This window comes from Cynocephalus volans, chromosome 3, assembly GCF_027409185.1.
Source record: "Cynocephalus volans isolate mCynVol1 chromosome 3, mCynVol1.pri, whole genome shotgun sequence".
NCBI lineage: Eukaryota > Metazoa > Chordata > Mammalia > Dermoptera > Cynocephalidae > Cynocephalus > Cynocephalus volans.
The window spans coordinates 87,491,606-87,512,244 of record NC_084462.1 but is presented as its reverse complement, the minus strand read 5'-3'; the positions used below and the strand labels follow the sequence as shown (position 1 = coordinate 87,512,244).

Genomic DNA, 20,639 nt, shown 5'->3' with positions numbered 1-20,639 from the left:
CTTTTGTTAATAAAACAATTTGACAGCAAGAGAGTTCTGAATGGCATCATCATTTTTAATCTTACTTAGGACTATCATGATAGTTCAGGGTTCTGTAAACTTTTTCCAAAAAGGGGGCCAAATAATAAATATTTTAGGATTTGCAGGTCACATGGGTTTCTGTTGCATATTCTTTTTCGTTTTTTCTTTGTTTTGTTTCTTATAGCCGTTTAAAAATGTAAAAACCATTTTTAGTTCACTGGCTTACAAAAATAGGCTGAAGGCTGGATTTAGTTTCAGTTTGCCCATTCTTGCCTTAGTCTATGGGTTGTTTGACCAAGGCTTCTTTGCTTCATTTGTTTAGTTCATGAAATCACAAAGGCAACTTTTTTCACAGCACAGGTAAAGCACAACATCTGAATATACAAAGAATCTTTAGGTTCAACTAACTGTAGTTTTTCCTTTAATTAAAGTCATTTCCCTTTTTAAAGAGAAATTTGTATTTCTTTTTTTTTTTTCTTTTTTGTCTTTTTTTCTCCCTTATGGAAGAGGTTTATATAAGGCTTTTCCTACAAAATTTATCTGTGCATTAATTGATAGGCAACATAGTGTAAAAACATAGCTAGCTGAATATTCAGGATATATCTTGTGTGTAAAGAAACTCTCTAGTTGTTAATGTTTTAAGATTTTTTAAATAGAAAAGGAGTGATTCTACCAAGGACACTTGATGTGCTTAAACTTGTAGTAGAACTGTTTTTAAGTCCGCTGATTCTGTGCTTTACTGTATCTCTCTTCTGATACTGTGATTCCATAGCACATACAGGACTTAATGGTGTCTCAGTGATTCTTCACCATAGCAAAGCTCCAACTCCTTGATTCATGCTCTTTAAAAGAATTTGGAAAAAATTTTAGTGTCCACTTTGATCATGTATCATAGTTCTGCATCAGACTTTTGACTATATTGGAAAATCAAATTTGAATATTATCAAGATGTTCAATAGTTGTCCTATATGCTTTGAGGTTAGTTTTAAAGAAATAGCTTGAAGATATTTTAGTAGTGATCCTATCTTTGAAATAAATGCTAGATCATCCCAAAATGATTATATTGAAATATATTGTGTGAAACTACTTGAGAATAAACTGTTTTAAAGCATTCAAGAAGCTTTGGAAATACCTATTTATATAGGAACAATGAATACATTATTTATGTGTCCATTAGAATGTGAGCTCCTTGAGGACAGGGCTTTTTGTCTGTTTTGTTCATTGCTGTATCCAAAATACTAAAACTATGCCTGGCACATAGGAGGTGTTCAGTAAATATTTGTTGCATGAATAAATATATCATTCTTACCTGCTAGTAAGTATAATTCTCTTTAAACTGTAGTGTGGTAACCTAATCCTAGTAATTGTATAAGCCTGAAAGTAGTAGTTTGTTTTTTCAAAAAATTTCCATAAATAAGATTTCTGATGAAAGCTGATCTTCTAAATAGTTTATTATAAGTTCCTCACAAATATGTTCTTTTACTGTGTCTTACCGTGGTACCTGACATTTTTATGTTTTCTTTCTCTAGCTATTCTATTTGAATGTGTGCATACAATCTATTCTATTTATCCAAAATCAGAATTACTTGAGAAGGCTGCCAAGTGCATTGGAAAATTTGTTCTGTCACCTAAAATAAATCTCAAATATTTAGGTAAGATGATTGGTTCTTTTGACAGAAACTACAGAGAGAGCTTTTGAAATTTGCTGGGTATTTGTTTCAAGTTACTTTGCATAACGTAATCTTTGTTTCTAGGACTGAAGGCTCTTACCTATGTTATCCAACAGGATCCTGCTCTGGCTCTTCAACACCAGATGACAATAATTGAATGTTTAGACCATCCTGATCCCATTATTAAAAGAGAGGTAAACTTGTGTATTGAATAGTGTATGTGAAATGATAAATTTTTAACTTTTTGTTGGTATTCTGGAGAGAGATTAAAGTGGTGGGTAGTGTGTATGTGTGAGTGCCCATGTATATTTTAAATTTTGTATGCATTTAATTTTTTTTACTAAAGTTTAAATAACTTTTCTAGAAAGTACTGTGTCAATGTCCACAGGAATGTTTTTAAATTATGAGTTGGAGGGGTTAGGTCCAATTATCTACATGGGTTCGTGAATTAATATCTTTTTAGGCTGAGTGTTATATCAAGAAGAGAGCTGAATTCAAGTCCCAGCTCTTCCTATTAGTACAATTTAAAATGTACTCCTGTTATTATACAGTTTAAGATGATTAATATTTTTCCAATATTCTCTTTTATGTCTATAAAATGAGTTAATGAATTCCCTATTAGATAGATAGGAATATTGAAAAAATTAATGAAGATATCCATAAAATGATTTGAACTTCTTGGAAAGAAAGGTGTAATAATGTACTTAATTTTTCTTCAACTTTTTCTTTTTGTAAAATTGCTTCAGTGTCTACTTGGATATTTATATAAATATTTCTATTTATTTGCATGTAGTTAAGTCACTCTATACCTTTATTTAGAATGGTATATGGGACCTAGTAAAGAAGTATGAAAAGTTTTATTTCTGACTTTAAAAATAATAAGATAAAAAAGAATCTACTAAACATCTAAATATCTTAAAAGCAGTGAGTTAAAAATAGTTTATTGAGAGAACACTATATTGCTTTAAACAATTATAATTTTTAAATGATTATGAATTTTGAATTTTAAAGGCATTTTTAAAAGAAATATTTTTGAGAAATTTGCTTTCATGTGTAATATATTATATGTATATCTATATATCTTTTCATATTTCTAATCATCTGAAAATTGTTACCTGTCTTGAATGAGTCTGGGAAGTTTGCAGTTGTACTAATTTCTATATGTAGGCATAGTAGAAAAATAAGGAGGCTCCAAGGGACAATAACAAATAATTATACGGCCTTTTGACTTTAACAGATATAGAGCATGCATTTTCTTTATGTAGTTGACTACTGAGTTGAACAGGGTTGACTTAGGTACAGTTTTCTTATCACTATATTTAATTATTGGGCTCTCACTTAAAGATGAGAGTCAAAGGGAAAATAGGTGACTTTTAAAATTACCTAGTCTAGTCTGTTTGGTTCATTACCTGCAATGAGAAAAGTAGATTGAATTGTTTGGGGAAGGTGCTGAATATTAGTGGTACCCAGAGAAGGCACTATAGTACTGTCTCCTCAGTGTCGTTGTCACTTCTAACTTACATCAGTAATGATATGGCAAGAACTTTAGTCCGTTGGACCTGAGGTGACTTGTTGCTTGGGATGGGATTCCCTCATACAAGGAGAAAGAAAGCAGTAACGACTTAACCAGAACTGAACAGAAAAGACCTTTAGCCATGCAGTTCCTAACAACATACTCTATACAGTTCTAGAAATGCCAAATTTCATGGCCTTAGGGTAGGAAATAAATTTAGGGTAGATTATCTAAAAATATATAACATATAGTTTGGAGTCCACAGGGAGCATGTCTGAAGCAGTTCCAAAAACTGAAAGCTATTGGTGGGGGAGACCAATGTATATATAGATTTTAAATGGGGGTAAGCATTAACTAAAACAGTGTTTTAAAAAAAATCTTTCAAATATTTTATCCTTTCTACTTGAAGTCCTGGCTGTAAGGATCAAAAAATCAGAAAAAACCCTAAAGGTATTTTGAACAAGTTTGACATATAGGTTGTGTGGAAATTCTCTTGCAGCTGATATTGCTGATCCTCACATACCAGTAAATGATGCTTTCTCGGTATTGTCCTTAGACTCATATTGATTTCTGAGAGTTATGATATTTTTAGGACCTTAATCTAGAACCTTGGAAAGCCAGCCAAATGGGAGCTTTCTCTGATACTGTTCTTCCTTCATCCTACTTGAGGCAGCAAGAGGTATATTCCTCAGCACTTAGAAAGTAGCTATAAAACAGTTCTTTCTTTATGCTTGAGATTCTGAGCGTAGGCCTTGATAGGCTTTGAAGTGCTTGAGCCATCAACCTTTGTCCATCCATTTGAGAACATTTGCCCTCAACTGCCAAACCCACTCAAGTGCTGTTTTCCATTGTTTGGGTAGTATGGGTAAAACAGTTTCCAAGACTGGATTTATACACATGCACACACACATAAATACATACATGTGTGTGCACACACACATAGGCATAAGTAATGTATATTTAAGAGCTATTATATTTTTAGAAAATATATTGTAAACCTTTTAACATTTTAGTCTTTACAGACTAAAATTTCTGTCGTGTAGAAATTTCTACATTTCTCCATTTCTGTCATGTAGAAATGTCAGATCTTAATTATCTGTCTCAATAGAAAGCTTTTAGACTTGGAAATTAATCACAATTCATTTTTCGACAATAGTTTTACCTTTCTTAAGGTTATTTTAGTTAAAATTTGCATTTCTTGATCACCTGTTAACTGACTCCCAGTAGATCTACATGAAAGAAGAATCAACTGTATGATAAACGTATATGTTACTTGTATTTATTGGTGTTATCATGCATAGTTTTATAATATTGTTTTTATTTATATTCTTTAATAGACTCTGGAACTTCTTTACAGAATTTCTAATGCTCAGAATATAAGAGTTATTGTCCAGAAAATGCTTGAATATTTACATCAGAGCAAAGAAGAGTATATTATCGTCAATTTGGTTGGCAAAATAGCTGAGCTGGCGGAAAAATATCCTTTGTTTGGACTATGAGTCATTAAATACCTTTAGCTATGGGCCGGCCCGTGGCTCACTCGGGAGAGTGCGGCACTGGTAGCGAGGGTTGCGATCCCCTTACCGGTCAGAAAAATATAAAATAAAATACCTTTAGCTATACAGTGACTTTAAAATGATTGATATATACATGGTCACTTGCAAATTGAATTCACAGACCCAGCAGTGACTTCCATTCCTGATTTTCAAGCCTCTTGTTGTCAAAAATGGGAATTTATGTAGACTTCTTTGGGGATGGTGTTTTTTCTGGTTTCTTTCATTCAGTTGGTTAGTATTTTGAACAAGAAGACACAGAAATCTCTATTTGGGTCCTCTTTCAGTCCTTCCTTTCCTTTGACTTTACTTCTTACTCAGTTTCTTTTCCAAATAAAAATTCTTGTTTTTTGGCAGGGTGCAGGGTCAGGATGCAGAAACTTATCCTTTATGCTATTGTTTATGCTGGAAATTGTCACAGTAAAGTAGTTGGGAACTTCATTCACATGTTACTTTTCTTCACATTTGTTTTTTAAAAATCAGAGGAACTTTACAGGTCATAAGGATATTGCATTCTTTTAAAAATGTCTGTGTTTGATTCTAAGAAAGAATGAGTGAATAATTTTAATCAAATCAAATAATTTTGGAAATTGCTTAAGTATAGTTTTATCCTAGACAGTGCTATAGCTCTGGTCAGCAGAGTGATAGCATTTTAGAATTGATGAGGAACAGATTGGAGAAGAGATTAAACCACGTGTACAAGTAGGCACATCACAACATTTAGCCTCTTAAGTATATGTAATTTCCATTATTTGTTTGTTCTTAGTTAGCTGGTTCATTTCTTTCAGTTACTTCACATTTATTTATTGGGTACCAATTATGTGCAGTCCTGGTGTTAAGGTGACATAGACTTAGTTTATTAAGTTCATTAAATAAGCTTTGACTGAGCACGTTTTTTTTACAGAAAACTGGAATAAAGAACAATTTATGGCAGAGGTTAAAGGCAAAAATGCCACACTAGGATTAATTGGGTTATTTTTAAAAAGATTGATGCAGAAGGATAATTTTAATAGTGGCATTTGGAAGTGTACTTGTTCTTAACACTGTGGACACATATGCTCCCGATAATGCGTGGTTTATTCAGACAATGAATGCTGTGTTTTCTGTGGGAGGAGATGTAATGCATCCTGATATTCCTAATAACTTTCTGAGACTGCTAGCAGAAGGTTGGTAAACTATTGCAATCTGTAAAGTAAAGATTTTAAAATTAAATATTTTTGTTACACAGTCCTTAGGGAATTTAGTGGAAATGAAAATGGCTTTTCAATTTATTTGTAGGCTTTGATGATGAAACAGAAGATCAACAATTAAGACTCTATGCAGTTCAGTCTTATCTCGCTTTACTAGATGTGGAAAATGTGTTCTATCCACAGAGATTTCTTCAAGTTATGAGCTGGGTGAGCAAAGTACATTAAATCATAATTTTTTATAACATTTTTAATGGAAACCAAAAGTTAACATATTTCCTTCAGAAACTGTTCTGTTCTACTTAGCTCTTTTAGCTGTCAATTTTCTTTCCCAATGGTTGCCTTCTATCACTTAATTATTTCCTTATCTGTTTTTTTCCTCTGCCATCTCACTTGTCTAGTCTTTTAAATTTGGGTATTTATTTAGGTATCTCTTTGTGTTTCCAATGTATTTGTTGTGTTTTTTATGTGAGTCCATATGAATATTCATGTGTCTGTGCTAATATTAATTTTCTACTGCTGCATGACAATATTACCACAAACACAGTGGCTTAAAACAACACAAATTTATTATCTCACAGTTTCTGTGAGTCACTAGTCCAGGCATGGCTTAGTTAGGTTCTCTGCTTAGAGTCTTATGGGGTTGTAATCAGGGTGTCTACTAAGGCTCTTGTCTTATATGAAGCTTGACTGGTCAGGGATCTACTTCCAAGCTCATGTGTGGTGGATGGCAGAATTCAGTTTCTTGAGGCTGAATTTTGCAACCTAAGGGTTTCACTTTCATACTGTCAACTGTAGGTTGCCCTTAGCTCCTAAAGCCGCCTTCAGTTTCTAGATATGTGGGCCTCCCAACATGGCTGCTTGTTTCATCAAAGACAATAAGGGAGATCAGCTCTTTGCAAGACAAAGTTCACAGTTTTATGTGCTATAATCACATGTAATCACATACAGCGTGTCACCTATGTATACTCTTTCTTGTGGATGTGGATGAGTGTTTTTTTAGGGGAGATTTAGAGAAGTGCAACTGCCGAGTCATAGGATATGCACATTTTAATATTCATTGTGATTGCCAAATGCTAGCATGTTAACTTAAAACTTTACCTTTTATTTAAAAGTTTTTTCTCATTTACAGGAAAGGTGAAAGACTAGTATAATAAATATCCCTATACTTTTCATTTAGCCTCTCCATTAGTATTTTTAACTACATTTGCTTTACTATATCTATGTCAATATGTATATGTACAGCTTGTTTTGCTGAGCCATTTAGAATTGAATGGCAGACATTATGACACTTAACCCCTAAAAAATTCAACATAAATCTTCTATGAATGATATTGTTCTAGATGACCATATAATCATTATCACACCTAAGACATGTAACATTAATTCAAAAATATCACCTAATATACAGTTTATACTTAGATTTATCCAGTTGTCCTAAAAAATATCTCTTCTCGCTATTTTTCTCATTCCAATCCCAGATCCAGTTGAGGTTCACAAATTGCATTTAGTTATATATCTTCAGCCTCTTAGTTTACAGTGATCCCCAGTTTCTTTTTTTGTTTTTTATGGCATTGATTTTTGGGGTGAATACTGTTGACTTGTAGAAGGTTCTACATTCTAGATTTATCTGATTATTTCTGTTCAAGTTAAACATTTTTAGCAAGAATATTACATAGGCAATATTGTGTACTTCTCATTGCATCATATCAGGACACGTATGTTGTCAGTTTGTCCACTTATTGGTGATTGTAAGTTTATAGGTATGGATTAAGATGGTGGTCTCCAGATCTATCTTTCCATTGTAAAGGTACCCTTTCCCCTTTGTGATTTGTAACTAATCTGTGAGGTGATTCTATCAGGCTGTGTCAAAGTCTTTTCCTCAACTATCTTTCACTAATGGTTTTAGCACTGATAATCCTTCCTAAATTGGTTACTCTATTTGGTAGCCATTAGTGTTTTTCCTCCATGAATGTGGCATGTCACTCCATCTATTTTGATTATCATTTATTTCTTTCTACAGCATACAAATCCTGTATATATTTGGTTAGATTTATGCTTAAATATTTGAATTTTTTTAGAGTAATTGTCAATGTGTTATTTTCAATTTTGGTTTCCATATGTTCATTGCTAGTATATACAAATACAGTAGATTTTTGTGTTTTGGTTTTATATACGGCAGTCTTGCTGATCTCACTTAATAGTTCTAGGAGTTTTTTTGTAGATTTCTTGAGATCTTGTTAAGAATTTTTGCATCTGTGTTCATGAGCGATATTGGTGTGTAGTTTTTATTTTTTTGGTATTGTGTTTGGTTTTGGTATCCAGGTAATACTAGCTTCATAAAATGAGTTGGGAGTGTGCTCTCCTCTTCTGTTTTCTGAAAGAGATTATGTAGAATTGGCTGTTAATTCTGCTTTAAAAATTTGGTAGAATTTTCCAATGAAACCATCTGGACCTGGAGATTTCTTTTTGGGAGTTTTTAAATTATGGATTCAGTTTTCTTAAAGAAAAATTTCTTAACTGAAATTTTATTCAGTCCAATACATTTTTTAATTTCCTTTGAGACTTCATTTTTGACTCATGGATTATTTAGAAGTGTTGTTTAGTTTCCAAGTGTTTGGAAAATTTCCTATTATCTTTCTGTTACTCATTTCTAGTTTGTTTCCATTGTGGTCAGAGAAAATACTCTTTATGATTTCAGTTTTTAAAAATGTGTTGAGGTTTGTTCTGTGGCCCGAGATATGGTCTATCTTGGTATATATTCGGTGGGTACTTGAAAAGAACGTGTATTCTGCTGCTTTTGGGTGGTGTGTTCTATAAATGTCAGTTAAATACTGTTGGTGATGGTGTTGAGTTCTTCAGTATCCTTCCTGATTCCCTGTCTAGTTGTTCTATTAATTTTTGAGAGAAGGGTGTTGAGATTGCCACCTGTATGGCCTCCATTGACACTGTTAGGGGTGTGGCCTCATTATCACTGAGCAGTGGTGAAAGTCCTAACTCTATAAGGCTTCCCCTGACACAGCAGAGAAGAGCAGGGGTACCTTGCTTCCTGGGTGGGGGTGAAGTGCAGGCTTCCTGTGCGGACTCCACTGACATTGCAGGGGAATAGGCCTCTCTACAGCTTGGCGAAGATGAAAGTCCTGACTCCCCACTCAGCCTTCTCAGTCACCATCCTGGTGGTGAGGTTGGGACATCTTTTTTAGTTTGGTGAGGGTGGAAGCCGTGGTTCTCCACTCAGCCTATGGGGCTGCAGTTTTTTCTGTGTGATGGTTGGTGGAGTAGAAGGGTTACTGTCTAAAAGTTTTCTGTCTTCCTGGTTCTTTGACTAAAGGGCAGGCTCATCTTGGACTTTTTGTCTGTGTCCATTGGCATTTCCAGGTGCTGGCTCTCCCATTCCCAGACCGGAGTATATGAAACAACAGATAATCTGTTGTATTGTTTCTTAGGTCCCAAGGTCCTTAGTGGTCTGCCTTCTTTGCTCCACCTTTCAGAGTGTTTTAATGTATGTTATATATAGATATATATATAATGTCAAGGATTATCTGGTATACTTAGTGGGCAAACGGGACTATGTGTATTCCATTTTCCCAGAAGAAGTTGTTTATTAACCATTGATTCTGAACTGGGATTGAGGTTACCTGCTCTTCTGCAGCTATCTTCCATCTTTTATTAAACCACTGTACAAATTATCTCATTATTTAAAGATTGAACTTATTTAGTTCTATTTTTTTCCCCTCTTCTTCTCCTTCTTGTTATTAGCTGTAAACTTGCCCTTGCCTAAGACACCCACTTCCCTCTTTTCTTGCTGGTGCCAATATTACAACAAAGACATGAAAATATTCTATAAATACCATTTGGGAAAGATCGTACATTCCCTGAATTATCAGTTTATTAATAATTCTTAGACCAATAAGATTTTCTGTCACCTAAGTTATATGTAACATAAATCAGTGTTCCTCAAAATCTGTTGTGTAGACTATCTACATCAGAATCAGCTGATGCTTTTTCAAAATGTGTATTCTTGGGGACCACAGACATACTAAATCAGAATATCTGGGGGTAGAGCCTAGAAATTTGTATTTTTATGAAACACCTCAGGTGACTTTTAGGCATACTAGCATGTAATAACCACTTGCTTAGATGCTTTTTGGAAAATAATAACAGAATGTGAAAGTGCTTGTAAAAACCCAACAACCAACTCCACAAGTTCAGAAGAAAGCTAACTGGTAAAGGTGTTCTGCTTTATGTATTGTTAATGACAAAGATGTGGAAAGCCTTTTTGTATTGAGCTCCAATTCTTGATATAATTTTCAACCTAAAATGTACAGTTGTATCTTTATCTAATAATTTCTTCATTGTGAGAGAATGTCACATTAGATTAAATCCATTCTAGTAGTAAGCACTTTATTTCTGAGTATAGTTTACTGTATAACTTGTATTTGTATATAAACATCTTCTTTGTTTTTAATCATAGGTGTTAGGGGAGTATTCCTACCTGTTAGATAAGCAAACACCAGAAGAAGTTATAAACAAGCTCTACAAGTTACTTATAAATGACTCCGTTTCTTCAGAAACAAAAACCTGGTTAATTGCCGCTGTCACCAAGTTGACACCCCAAGCACATTCTTCTAATATAGTCGAAAGAGTAATCCAAGAATTTACCATATCTTTGGATACTTGTATGAGACAGCATGCATTTGAATTAAAACATTTGCACGAGAATGTGGAACTTATGAAGAGCTTGCTCCCAGTTGATAAGAGTTGTGAAGACATGGTGGTAAGACATCTGTGTTCCATCTTTTTAAAAATTGCATTGTCTTTAAACATAGAATAATTCTTGCATTTGTGATATATTAAGAATATATCAAAATTTCTGGAATGTATCAAATTCAGGAATATACCAAAAGTTTCTGTAGCACTTAAGATGAAGGTTTGAGGTTTTCTCACATTAATATGAGAGAGAATTTGAGAGCTTCTGTTCAGTGTTGATTCTAAGTAGTCAGCAATAGAAGAATATCTCTTCTGGAAAACTGCAGTGAAGATATTTATATCCTGTGACAATCTTTTTTAATATATAATAATTCAGGAATTTTTACAATTTTTATCTCCTTTGAAATTTTGTAAGTCATTTTATTCCTAGTCTCTTTGAGAATGTAAAAAAAAAAAAATGGTTTTCCATTTCATTTTGTCCATCTACTGTCTAAATTCTTTACCACTTCGGAATCTGATCACTCTCCTTCCCCCACCTACTTTCAGTGACCACCATTGTTTTTAACCTAAAGTTCTCAGTTACTACTTACCCTGTTAATTCATATTAGCCTCTCCCTCAGATTGGTGTAAATTAGAAGGCTTCCAAAGGGAAGGAGATTTGTTCAGATTTTTATGTGTTAAATGTCGTATAGTTGAAAAAGAAGGGGATGTGCAGTACTCCCACTAATTTTGACTCAGGTTTTCATAGCTTATATTCATTTTGAACATTTGTTCATTAGTTCTTTCAATAGCTCTTCGAAGACAGAGGCCATGCTTTAGCATTTGGTAGGCATTCCAGAGATGTTCGTTGAAAATTATGAATGAATATGTTGTACATGGTATTACGCTAGGGAGTGACTACACTTCCCTTTTGTTCTAATAAAAGATAATGATGATGATGTAGCCCCCATCTCTTAAGCATCTTGTTGAAGCTGAACGTTTCCAAATTTGGAGTGTAAAGTGTCACTTATATGTTTGAGAATTACCTGCTGTTATAAATTATCTGAGCTGTTTGAATATACTTGGCTAAATCAGGAGAAGCAAATCTATGGTTTCTGATATCAGCATGTTATATCCTCTTGTATGTATATCATTTTTCTTTCCTTACTTTTGCACTTCTTTTCTCTTCACTCTTTCTTCATCTCATATCATTTCATCTTTTCATTTAATTATTCTCTTGTAACTATATTCCTGCAGAAATTAAGTAATTTTCCACAGATTTGTGAAAAACCATTTTCAGGTAGGAGGAATAGGATAGTTAAACCAAAGCACTGCAGGAGGCTGAATAATGGCTCCCCAAAGATGTCCACATATTAATCCCTGGAATCTGTGCATGTGTTACCTTAAATGTTTCTTTTTCTTTCTTTTTTTTTTTTTGTTAGTGGCTGGCCAGTATGGAGATCTGAATCTTTGACCTTGGTGTTATCAGCACCACATTCTAACCAACTGAGCTAACCAACCAGCCCCCTTAAATGATAAAAGGGACTTTATAGTTGTGATGAAATTAAATATTTTGTGATGGGGAGATTTTCCTAGATTATCTAGGTAGGCATGATATAATCACAAGGGTCCTTATAAAAGTGAGGCAAGAGGTCAGAGAGGAGAAGGCAAAATAACAATGGGAGCAGAGATTGGAATGATAGAGCCACAAGCTGAGGAATGCTGGTAGCAGTCTTTAGAAGATGGAATGCTGGTAGCAGTCTTTAGAAGATAGAATGCTGGTAGCAGTCTTTAGAAGATGGAAGACACAGGAAGATGGAGCATCTGAAAGGAATAAGCCCTGCCAACACCTTGATTTTAGCTCCCGGCAGCAGAAAACCAATACTGTCACCATACCTCGTACTATAGGAGTCTGTCTCCTCTGGTGGGTTATAAGTCTCCTGAGGGTAGGAACTGTGTCTTGGTTTGTCTCAATCATAGCATCTAATATAATGCCCTAATGTATCATATACTTGTCTGTTTCTGTTGCTTATCACAAAATACCTGGAACTGGGTAATTTGTAAGAAAAATAAATTTACTGCTTACAGTCTTGGAGACTGGGAAGTCCAAAGTTCAGGGAGCATATCTGGTGAGGGTCTTCTTTGGTGGTGGCTATACAGCAATGCAGGGGTCCCACATGGCAGAAAATGGTGGAGCAGAGAGAGAGAGAGAGACTCTCATGTGGTGTCCTTTTAAAGTCCTCAGAACCACACCCATGACCAGCATTATTAATCCATTCATTAGGGCATGATCATCAGAGTCTAATCACCTCTTCAAGGCCCCACCTTTCAATTACCATAATAGGATATCCCACCCTCAACAGTTACATTGGGGATTAAGCTTCAATACATAAAACTTGCGGGCCACAATTCAATCCATATCAATACTCAAAAATATATTCTGCAATTTAGAGAAATTAATAACTGCAAATGATTTACTTTGATAGATTCTTAGCTGGGTGATCTGATTATAGATGTTCAGAAAGCTAGAGAGTTGGGTAACATTTTAAGAATTGAAGCTTCTGTTCTTAAATTTCTTTTTAGGATATATGGGCTAAAATTATTTTTTAATTAATTTATTATTATTATTATTATTATTATTATTATTATTATTATTATTATTATTACATTCTAAGATGTTGCAAACAATGGGGGGAGGAGGAGAGGAGGATGTAGGTGGGGGTGTGGGGGTGGGGCTGGCTCATGGCCGGCTCCTTCACTGGCCTGGTTGTGGAGGGCAGGGGGCATGGTTGAGGTCTGTGGGGGATGGCACTCTGGCTTGGGAGCCCTGGAAGCTTCTGGAGAGGCTCGGTTTTCACTGTGCTGGATGCCGATGTTGGGGGTTATGGCTGAGGCCCTCAGGTACTCTACACCCTGGCTCGGGAGCCTGGGGGGCTTCTGGCCCTTCTAGGTTTTATAGGTGTTCTTTGGTGATGAGAGACCTTTACTGGTGAATATCTGAACTTTGTCTCTGATCTGTGAGTTTTTTGTGTTTTCTTTCAGTTCTTTGTTGGATTATTAGCTACCCCCACCACTTAAACTCTGCACTAGAGCTAACTTGTTGTCCTTTGCTTACTTCTGTAATGGGGGACCTTTCTGTGGGTACCAGCACTTGAGTCTGGTTGAGCTAAATTGCTGCTTTGCTTCTGCTTCTCTGGGGAAGCCTTTTTGTGCAGCTCAGGTTTTAATTGTTGACCTTGTATATACTTCCTGGTCTTGTGAGGTCTAATACACCTGGGTTGTATGGAAACGCTGGTCTGGGCCTAAGTCTTTTCAACAAACTGCACCCCCTGCAGTTCTATATTCCTGACCAGTCTCCACTGAGTGAGCTGGTGCTGATTAGAGGTCAGATCAGCTGTCCATGCTCTGCCCCACTGTTCCTCCAGTGGGCCAGTCTCCCCTACCCGCCATACTCCGAACACTTCCTATAGAGTGGGCCATGCATTAGTCCCTTACGATGACTCACTGATCTCTGAGTGGCTCCCTTTTTCAGTTGTCTGTGGCCCCTTGCTCCTATGCAGGTCCATGGGAACTCTGTTAGTGGTCTTGCTGGTCTGGGGGCCACCAAGGCCCTCTTCTCCCCTGCAGTCTCCAAGCAACTTCACATAAAGGGCATAGCAGTGGCTTTTGCCATCTCTTGCTCCGTGTGCTCACCAGGACCAGGCTTGAAGTGGTCAGGGCTCAAAATGGTTGGAGTGGTCCCTTCTTTCTCTCATCGTGGCTGCTCCCACCTTCATGAACTCCATAGGTCTCTCCTCCTCTTCCCCTGAGCTCTAGAGGCCCAAGCTTGGCAGTCTTTGCTTTTTAATAATTGTAAATTGGTCAATTGTGGGAGAGAGTGACTCTGGGGACTGTCTGTTCCCCATCTTGATTCTCTCTTCTGGGCTAAATTATTTATGTGAATGTACAGTCTACTGTTTAGGGTAAGTTTTTTAATTCCAAATTTTTGTTTAATTTTAATACAGGTAGATGCTTCTTTATCTTTTCTGGATGGTTTTGTGGCTGAAGGACTCAGTCAGGGGGTAGCACCTTACAAACCTCACCACCAACGGCAGGAGGAAAAGCTTTCTCAGGAAAAAGGTAATTTTTCATGAGGTTATAATTAGCTAGATTGTAGGAACATAATTTTTTATGCAATTGATATTATAGTCATGTAAATAAGTAAAGACTTTTACTTTTTATTATTCCTCTTTAAATCTGCTTTTTGTTTACCCTGACTAGGTTTTCAGAACCCAAAAAAAAAGTTAGCCCAGAGATATTCCCAAAGACATAGGCTCCATATACATAAATGCCTATGATATGGCAGCCATCTTGGATTCTTGAAAGAACTTGAAGGTGGAATTATGATGTTAGTCACTGTGCTGGAGGGGTGACATGTTATTGTGAGCATATCTTTGGAAAAGTTTCAGAAAAAAATTCTGGTTACTAAGGGCTGGTGAATTTTGTTTTCATTCTGAGCAGTCTAGTATTTCTTAAGTGTATTAGAATGCTTCCTCCAACAAAGTATCTGATCCCTGAGTTAGGAACAGCTAAGAAAGGAAAGAATAACTGTACACTTAAGAAATGCGTCCTGTCAGCATGGTATTGGTAAAGGGGAAATCAGTGAGTTGGGTGGTAGATGGCAAGTATGTGTATGAATAAAGGGAGACCAGTGAATATTATCTATTTAGGAGTTCATAATGTCAACACACTGAAAAGTTCAGTGCTGAAAGGTCTATTTTTTTTTCCTATGAGTACTTATTATTTTCCAGGCTCTGTGATAGACATATTTAGTTATGAGTACAACTAAACAGTTGATCCTAAAATGAGACCAAAAAGTTATAAATGCTAATAACAGGCTTGATATTATCTTTTGCAGAAATATTTGTTTTTTAAAGCTTTAAAATTTTTTTTAATCTTTAAGTTTTCGTTTTATTGTGGTAAGAACACTTAACATGACATGTATCCTCTTAAATTTTTAAGTGTGCAATACATTATTGTTGCCTATAGATACAACGTTGTACAGCAGATCTTAGCTTTTATTCATCTTGCTTGACTGAAATTTTATGTCTGTCGATTAGTAACTCCCTATTTTGTCCCCCTCTTAGCCCCTAGCAACTGCCATTCCATTCTTTGATTCTATGAATTTGACTGTTTTAGATACCTCATATAAATAGAATCATACAGTATTTTTTGTTTGTGACAGGCTTATTTCACTTAGCAGAATAGCTTCAAGGGTCATCCATGTTGCTGCATGTTTGCAGAATTTCCTTCTTTATTAACGCCGAATAGTATTCCATGGTGTATATATACCACAACTCTTTATCTATTCATCTGTTGATGGATATTTCATTTAGGTTGTTTTCACATCTTAGCTATCATGAATAGTGCAGCAATGAACATAAAAATGCTAATATCTCTTCGAGATCCTGATTTCAATTCTTTTGGATAAATAACCAAAAGTGGGATTGCTGGATCATAAGGCAGTTCTATTTTTAATTTTTTGAGGAACTTCCGTACTCTTTTCCATAGCGGCTACTCCATTATGCATTCCCATTAACAGTGTACAGGGGTTCCAGGGTTGGAACCCCTGTACAATTTCTCCACATCCTTTTTTTTTTTTAACATAAATTTTTAAAAATGTTTATTTATTATTATTATTATTTTTACATTGTAAGATGCTGCAGAGCAGTTGGGATGGAGGGGGAGAGAGGAAATAGGAGGAGGATAGGGTGGGAAGAAGAGGAAAGGGGGGAGGGAGTGTGTCTGAGGCCCATGGCACCCTCCTCATTCTGTTGGAGGAGCCCAGGGGGCTTCTGGCAGTGGCTTGGTCGTGGCTGGGCTGGATGTGGACTTCAGGGAGATGAGACTGAGGTCCTTGACTCCCCACCAGTCCTGGCTTGGGAGCCCGGAACTCTTCCGGTAGCAGCCTGGTGTTTGTTGCTGGGCTGGATAGGAATGTTGGAGGGGCATGGCTGAGGCTTTTGGCCCCCACACCCCAGCTCAGGAACCCAGGGGGCTTCCAGCAGGGGCTCAGTCATTGCTGGGCTGGATGTAGATGTTGAGGGGGTGTGGCTGAGGCCCTTGGCCCTGTCTCCACCCTGGTTTGGGAGCCCCAGGGGCTTCCGGTCCTTCTAGGTTTTATAGGTGTTCTTTGGTGGTGTTAGACCTTTGCTGGTTAATACCAAATTTTGTCTTTGATCTGTGGGTGTTTTGTTTTTTCTTTCAGTTCTTTGTTGAATTACTTAAACTCTGCACTGGAACTAACTTGTCCTTTGCTTACTTCTGTAATGGGGGACCTTCCTGTGGGGACCAGCACTTGAGCCTGTGGTTGAGCTAAATTGCTGCTTTGCTGCTGATTCTCTGGGGAAGGCCTTTTGTGCAACTCAGGTTTTAATTGTTGACTTTGTATGTACTTCCAGATCTCGTGAGGTCTGTATTTTTTCAGCAAACTACATCCCCTGCAGTTCTGTATTCCTGACCAGTCTCTACTGAGTGGTCCTGTGCTGATTGGAGGGCAAATCAGCTGTCCATGATGCTATGAGGCTGGGGGGGATCCAAGGGCCCCATTGTTCCCACAGTGGGCCCATCTCCCCCACTGCCCACACTCTAAATACTTCCCATAGGATGGGCCATGTGCCAGTTGCTTGTAATGAATCACTGGTCTCTGAGTGACTCCTTTTCTCAGTTGTCTGTGGCCCCTCTCTCCTATGTGGGTCCATGGGAACTCTGTTAGTGGTCTTGCTGGCCTGGGGGCCACCAATGCCCTTTTCTCCCCTGCCACCTCCATGCAACTTCATATGAAGAGTACAGCTGTGGCTTTTGCCAGCTCTTGCTCTGTGTGCTCACCAGGGCCAGCCTTGAAGTGGCTGGGGCTCAAAATGGTCAGAGCAGTCCTTTCTTTCTCTCATCGCAGCTTCTCTCACCTTCATGAACTCTGTAGATCTCTCCTCCTCTTCCCCTGAGCTCTAGCAACCCCAGCTTGGTAGTTGTTGCTTGGCAGTTGTTGCTTTCTAATAGTTGTAAGTTGGTTGACAGTGGGAGGGAGTGATGCTGGATACCATCTATTCTGCCATCTTGACTGGAAGTCTCTCCACTTCCTTGTCGAAACTTGTTATCTTTTACTTTTTTTATAATAGCCATCCTGACAGGTGTGAGTTGATACCTCATTGTGATTTTGATTTGCATTTCCCTAGTGATTAGTAACATTGAGTATTTTTTCATATACCTGTTGGCTATTTGTATGTCTTCTTTGGAGAAATATTTATTCAAGTTCTTAGCCTAATTTTCAATCAAGTTATTTGTTTTTATTACTGTTGAGTCATAGGAATTTCTTATTTTGGAGATTAACCTCTTACAAGATACACAGTTTGTGAATATTTTCTCTCATTCTGTAAGTTGCCTTTTCACTCTGTTGATTGTTTCCTTTTCATGCAGAAGCTTTTAAGTTTGATGTATTCCCACTTATTTATTTTTGTTTTTGTTGCCTGTGCTTTTGGTGTAACTATGAAATTATTGTGAAGACCATTGTCATGAAACTTTTCCCCTGTTTTCTTCTAGGAGTTTTATAGTTTCAGATCTTACGTTTAAGTCTTTAATCCATTTTGAGTAGATTTTTGTGTATGATGTAAGATAAAGGTCCAATTTCTTTCTTTTGTGTATGGATATTCAGTTTTCCCAACACCATTTATTGAAGAAATTGTCCTTTCCCTATTGTGTATTGTTGGCACCCTGTGAAAGTTCAGTTGACCATATACATATGGATTTATTTCTGGGCTCTCTGTTCCATTGGTCTGCATGTCTGTTTTTATGCTAGTTCCATTCTGTTTCAATTATTTTAGCTTTGTAATATATTTTGAAATCAGGAAGTGTGATGCCTCCACCTTTGGTCTTATTTCTCAAGATTGATTTGGCTGTTTACGGTCTTTTGTGGTTCTTCACTGGTGAATTCTACCTAACGTTTAAGCTAGAATTAATGCCAGACCTTCTCAAATTCTTTCAAAATTTGAAGGAAAGGGAACACTTCCCGACTCATTTTATGAGACCATCATTACCCCATACCAAAGCCACACAAAAACATGACAAAAAAAGAGAAAATTACAGGTCTATATCCCTAATGAATATAGATGCAAAAATTCTTAACAAAATACTAGCAAACTGAAACCAACAACACATTAAAAGGATCATACACTGTAACTGAGATTTATCCCTGGAATGCAAGGATAGTTCAGCACATGCAAAGTGATTAATGTGATACACCACATTAACAGAATAAAGGATAAAAATCACACGATTGTCTCAGTACATACAGAAAAAGCATTTGACAAAATTCAGCACCCTTTCATGACAAAAACTCTCAACAAACTAGGAATAGGAGAAATACCTCAATATAATAAAAGCCATATATGAAAAGTCTTCAGTTAACATCATAACATTATATGGTGAAAAACTGAAAGCTTTTTCTCTCATGATCAGGAACAAGGCAAAGATGCCCATTCTTCCATTTCTAATCAATATAGTACTGAGAGTTCTAGCCAGAGCATTTAGGCGAGAAAAAGAAAGAAAGGCATTCAAATTGGAAAGGAAGAAGTAAAATTGTCTGTCCTTGCAGACAATATCATCTTATATAATGAAAATACTAAAAGTTCCATTTAAAAAACCTCTTAGAACTACTAAGTGAATTCAGTAAAGTTGCAGTATACAAAATCAACATTCAAAACTCAGTTGCATTTCTATACACTAACAATAAATTATTTGAAAAGGAAATTAGGAAAACAGCCTCATTTATAATGGCACTGAAAAGAATAAAATACCTAGGAATAAATTTAACTAAGTAGGTGAAAGAGTTGAACACTGAGAACTATAAAACATTGATGAAAGAAATCAAAAAAGACACAAATAAATGAAAAGACATCCTATGTTCATGGATTGTAGGACTAATACCATTAAAATGTTCATGCTGCCCAAAACAATCTATAGATTCAATGCAATCCCTATCTTTTAAGGCTTTTGATATATTTATTTAGCACAGTGATACCTAATGGCCTAGAAAATTCAATTGTCTTTCAAAGGGTAATCAGTTTCTTCCCCATTAACTCCTTATATATTGGTAGAATATGTTGGGAGAAAAAAATAAAGTTTTCAATTATAATTGCCCAACCTGTGACTATATTGCTTATAAAGGTTATATGACATCCAGGGCATGGAGTGAAAATGTCTGGGAGCCATCAGTTGCCATTACTCAAGTTAGGAGTCAAGTAGGGAAGGGGAGGTAAGATGATGAGCCTAATTCCTGGCATTGGCTATTTTCTTTCTTAAAATAAGTTAATTGCTGACACAAATATAATAGATAGCTCTGGAATTCCCCAAGCTGATGCAGTCCTTTGCCAAGTGCATTTTTTTCCCCATAGAACCATCATCATAAATGAGGTTAAGCTCTTAAATTAGGCTCTTCCTCTCTCCTCCCAAACGTGTTTTTCAAAAGTTCTTTAAAGCAAAATTGAAATTTCATGAGCTTAGACTGTTATAGAAAAGGAAAATTGGCTATGAGACAGAACATGGCAAGTGCTTAATAAATACTTATGGAATAAGTTATAGAATTACATATTTTAGAATTGGGACTGGCTATAAGACAGAAAATAAAGAGTAACAGGGAAATAGGTATTTTCTGCATAAAGAATTGTTAATTTTGGAATCCTTCAAGTATCAATCAGTACTGGTACTAATCTCATTAGAGATTTTTATAAATCATTTGTAGAGAGTAGTAGTTAAATGTCACTTTAATAAGTGATACTCAGCTCCATTGGGGAGAAAAATGTCCAGTTTATAAGAATAAACTTCAGGAAAATATTGTAAGATAGTAAGAATTGACAAAAATAAATGGGGTGATGGGGAACAAATTTTATTACCAGTTTCCACCCAAAGAAAGCATTTAGGAATCAGTGTGGATTATTCTATTAAAACATTATTCAAATATATTGTAGCCCCA

The 20,639-nt window shown here is 36.1% G+C and overlaps 1 protein-coding gene across 1 annotated transcript in view; it reads left to right on the top strand.

Moving 5' to 3' along the window:
* The window catches only part of AP4E1 (adaptor related protein complex 4 subunit epsilon 1), a 68,736-nt gene that overhangs the window by 30,522 nt on the left and 17,575 nt on the right, over positions 1–20,639 (top strand). The window contains exons 9-15 of the mRNA XM_063089541.1: positions 1,551–1,673; positions 1,776–1,885; positions 4,542–4,681; positions 5,811–5,923; positions 6,036–6,154; positions 10,419–10,721; positions 14,638–14,752. Of these exons, the coding sequence (XP_062945611.1) occupies positions 1,551–1,673; positions 1,776–1,885; positions 4,542–4,681; positions 5,811–5,923; positions 6,036–6,154; positions 10,419–10,721; positions 14,638–14,752 (1,023 nt within the window). The remainder of the gene's footprint in view (positions 1–1,550; positions 1,674–1,775; positions 1,886–4,541; positions 4,682–5,810; positions 5,924–6,035; positions 6,155–10,418; positions 10,722–14,637; positions 14,753–20,639) is intronic.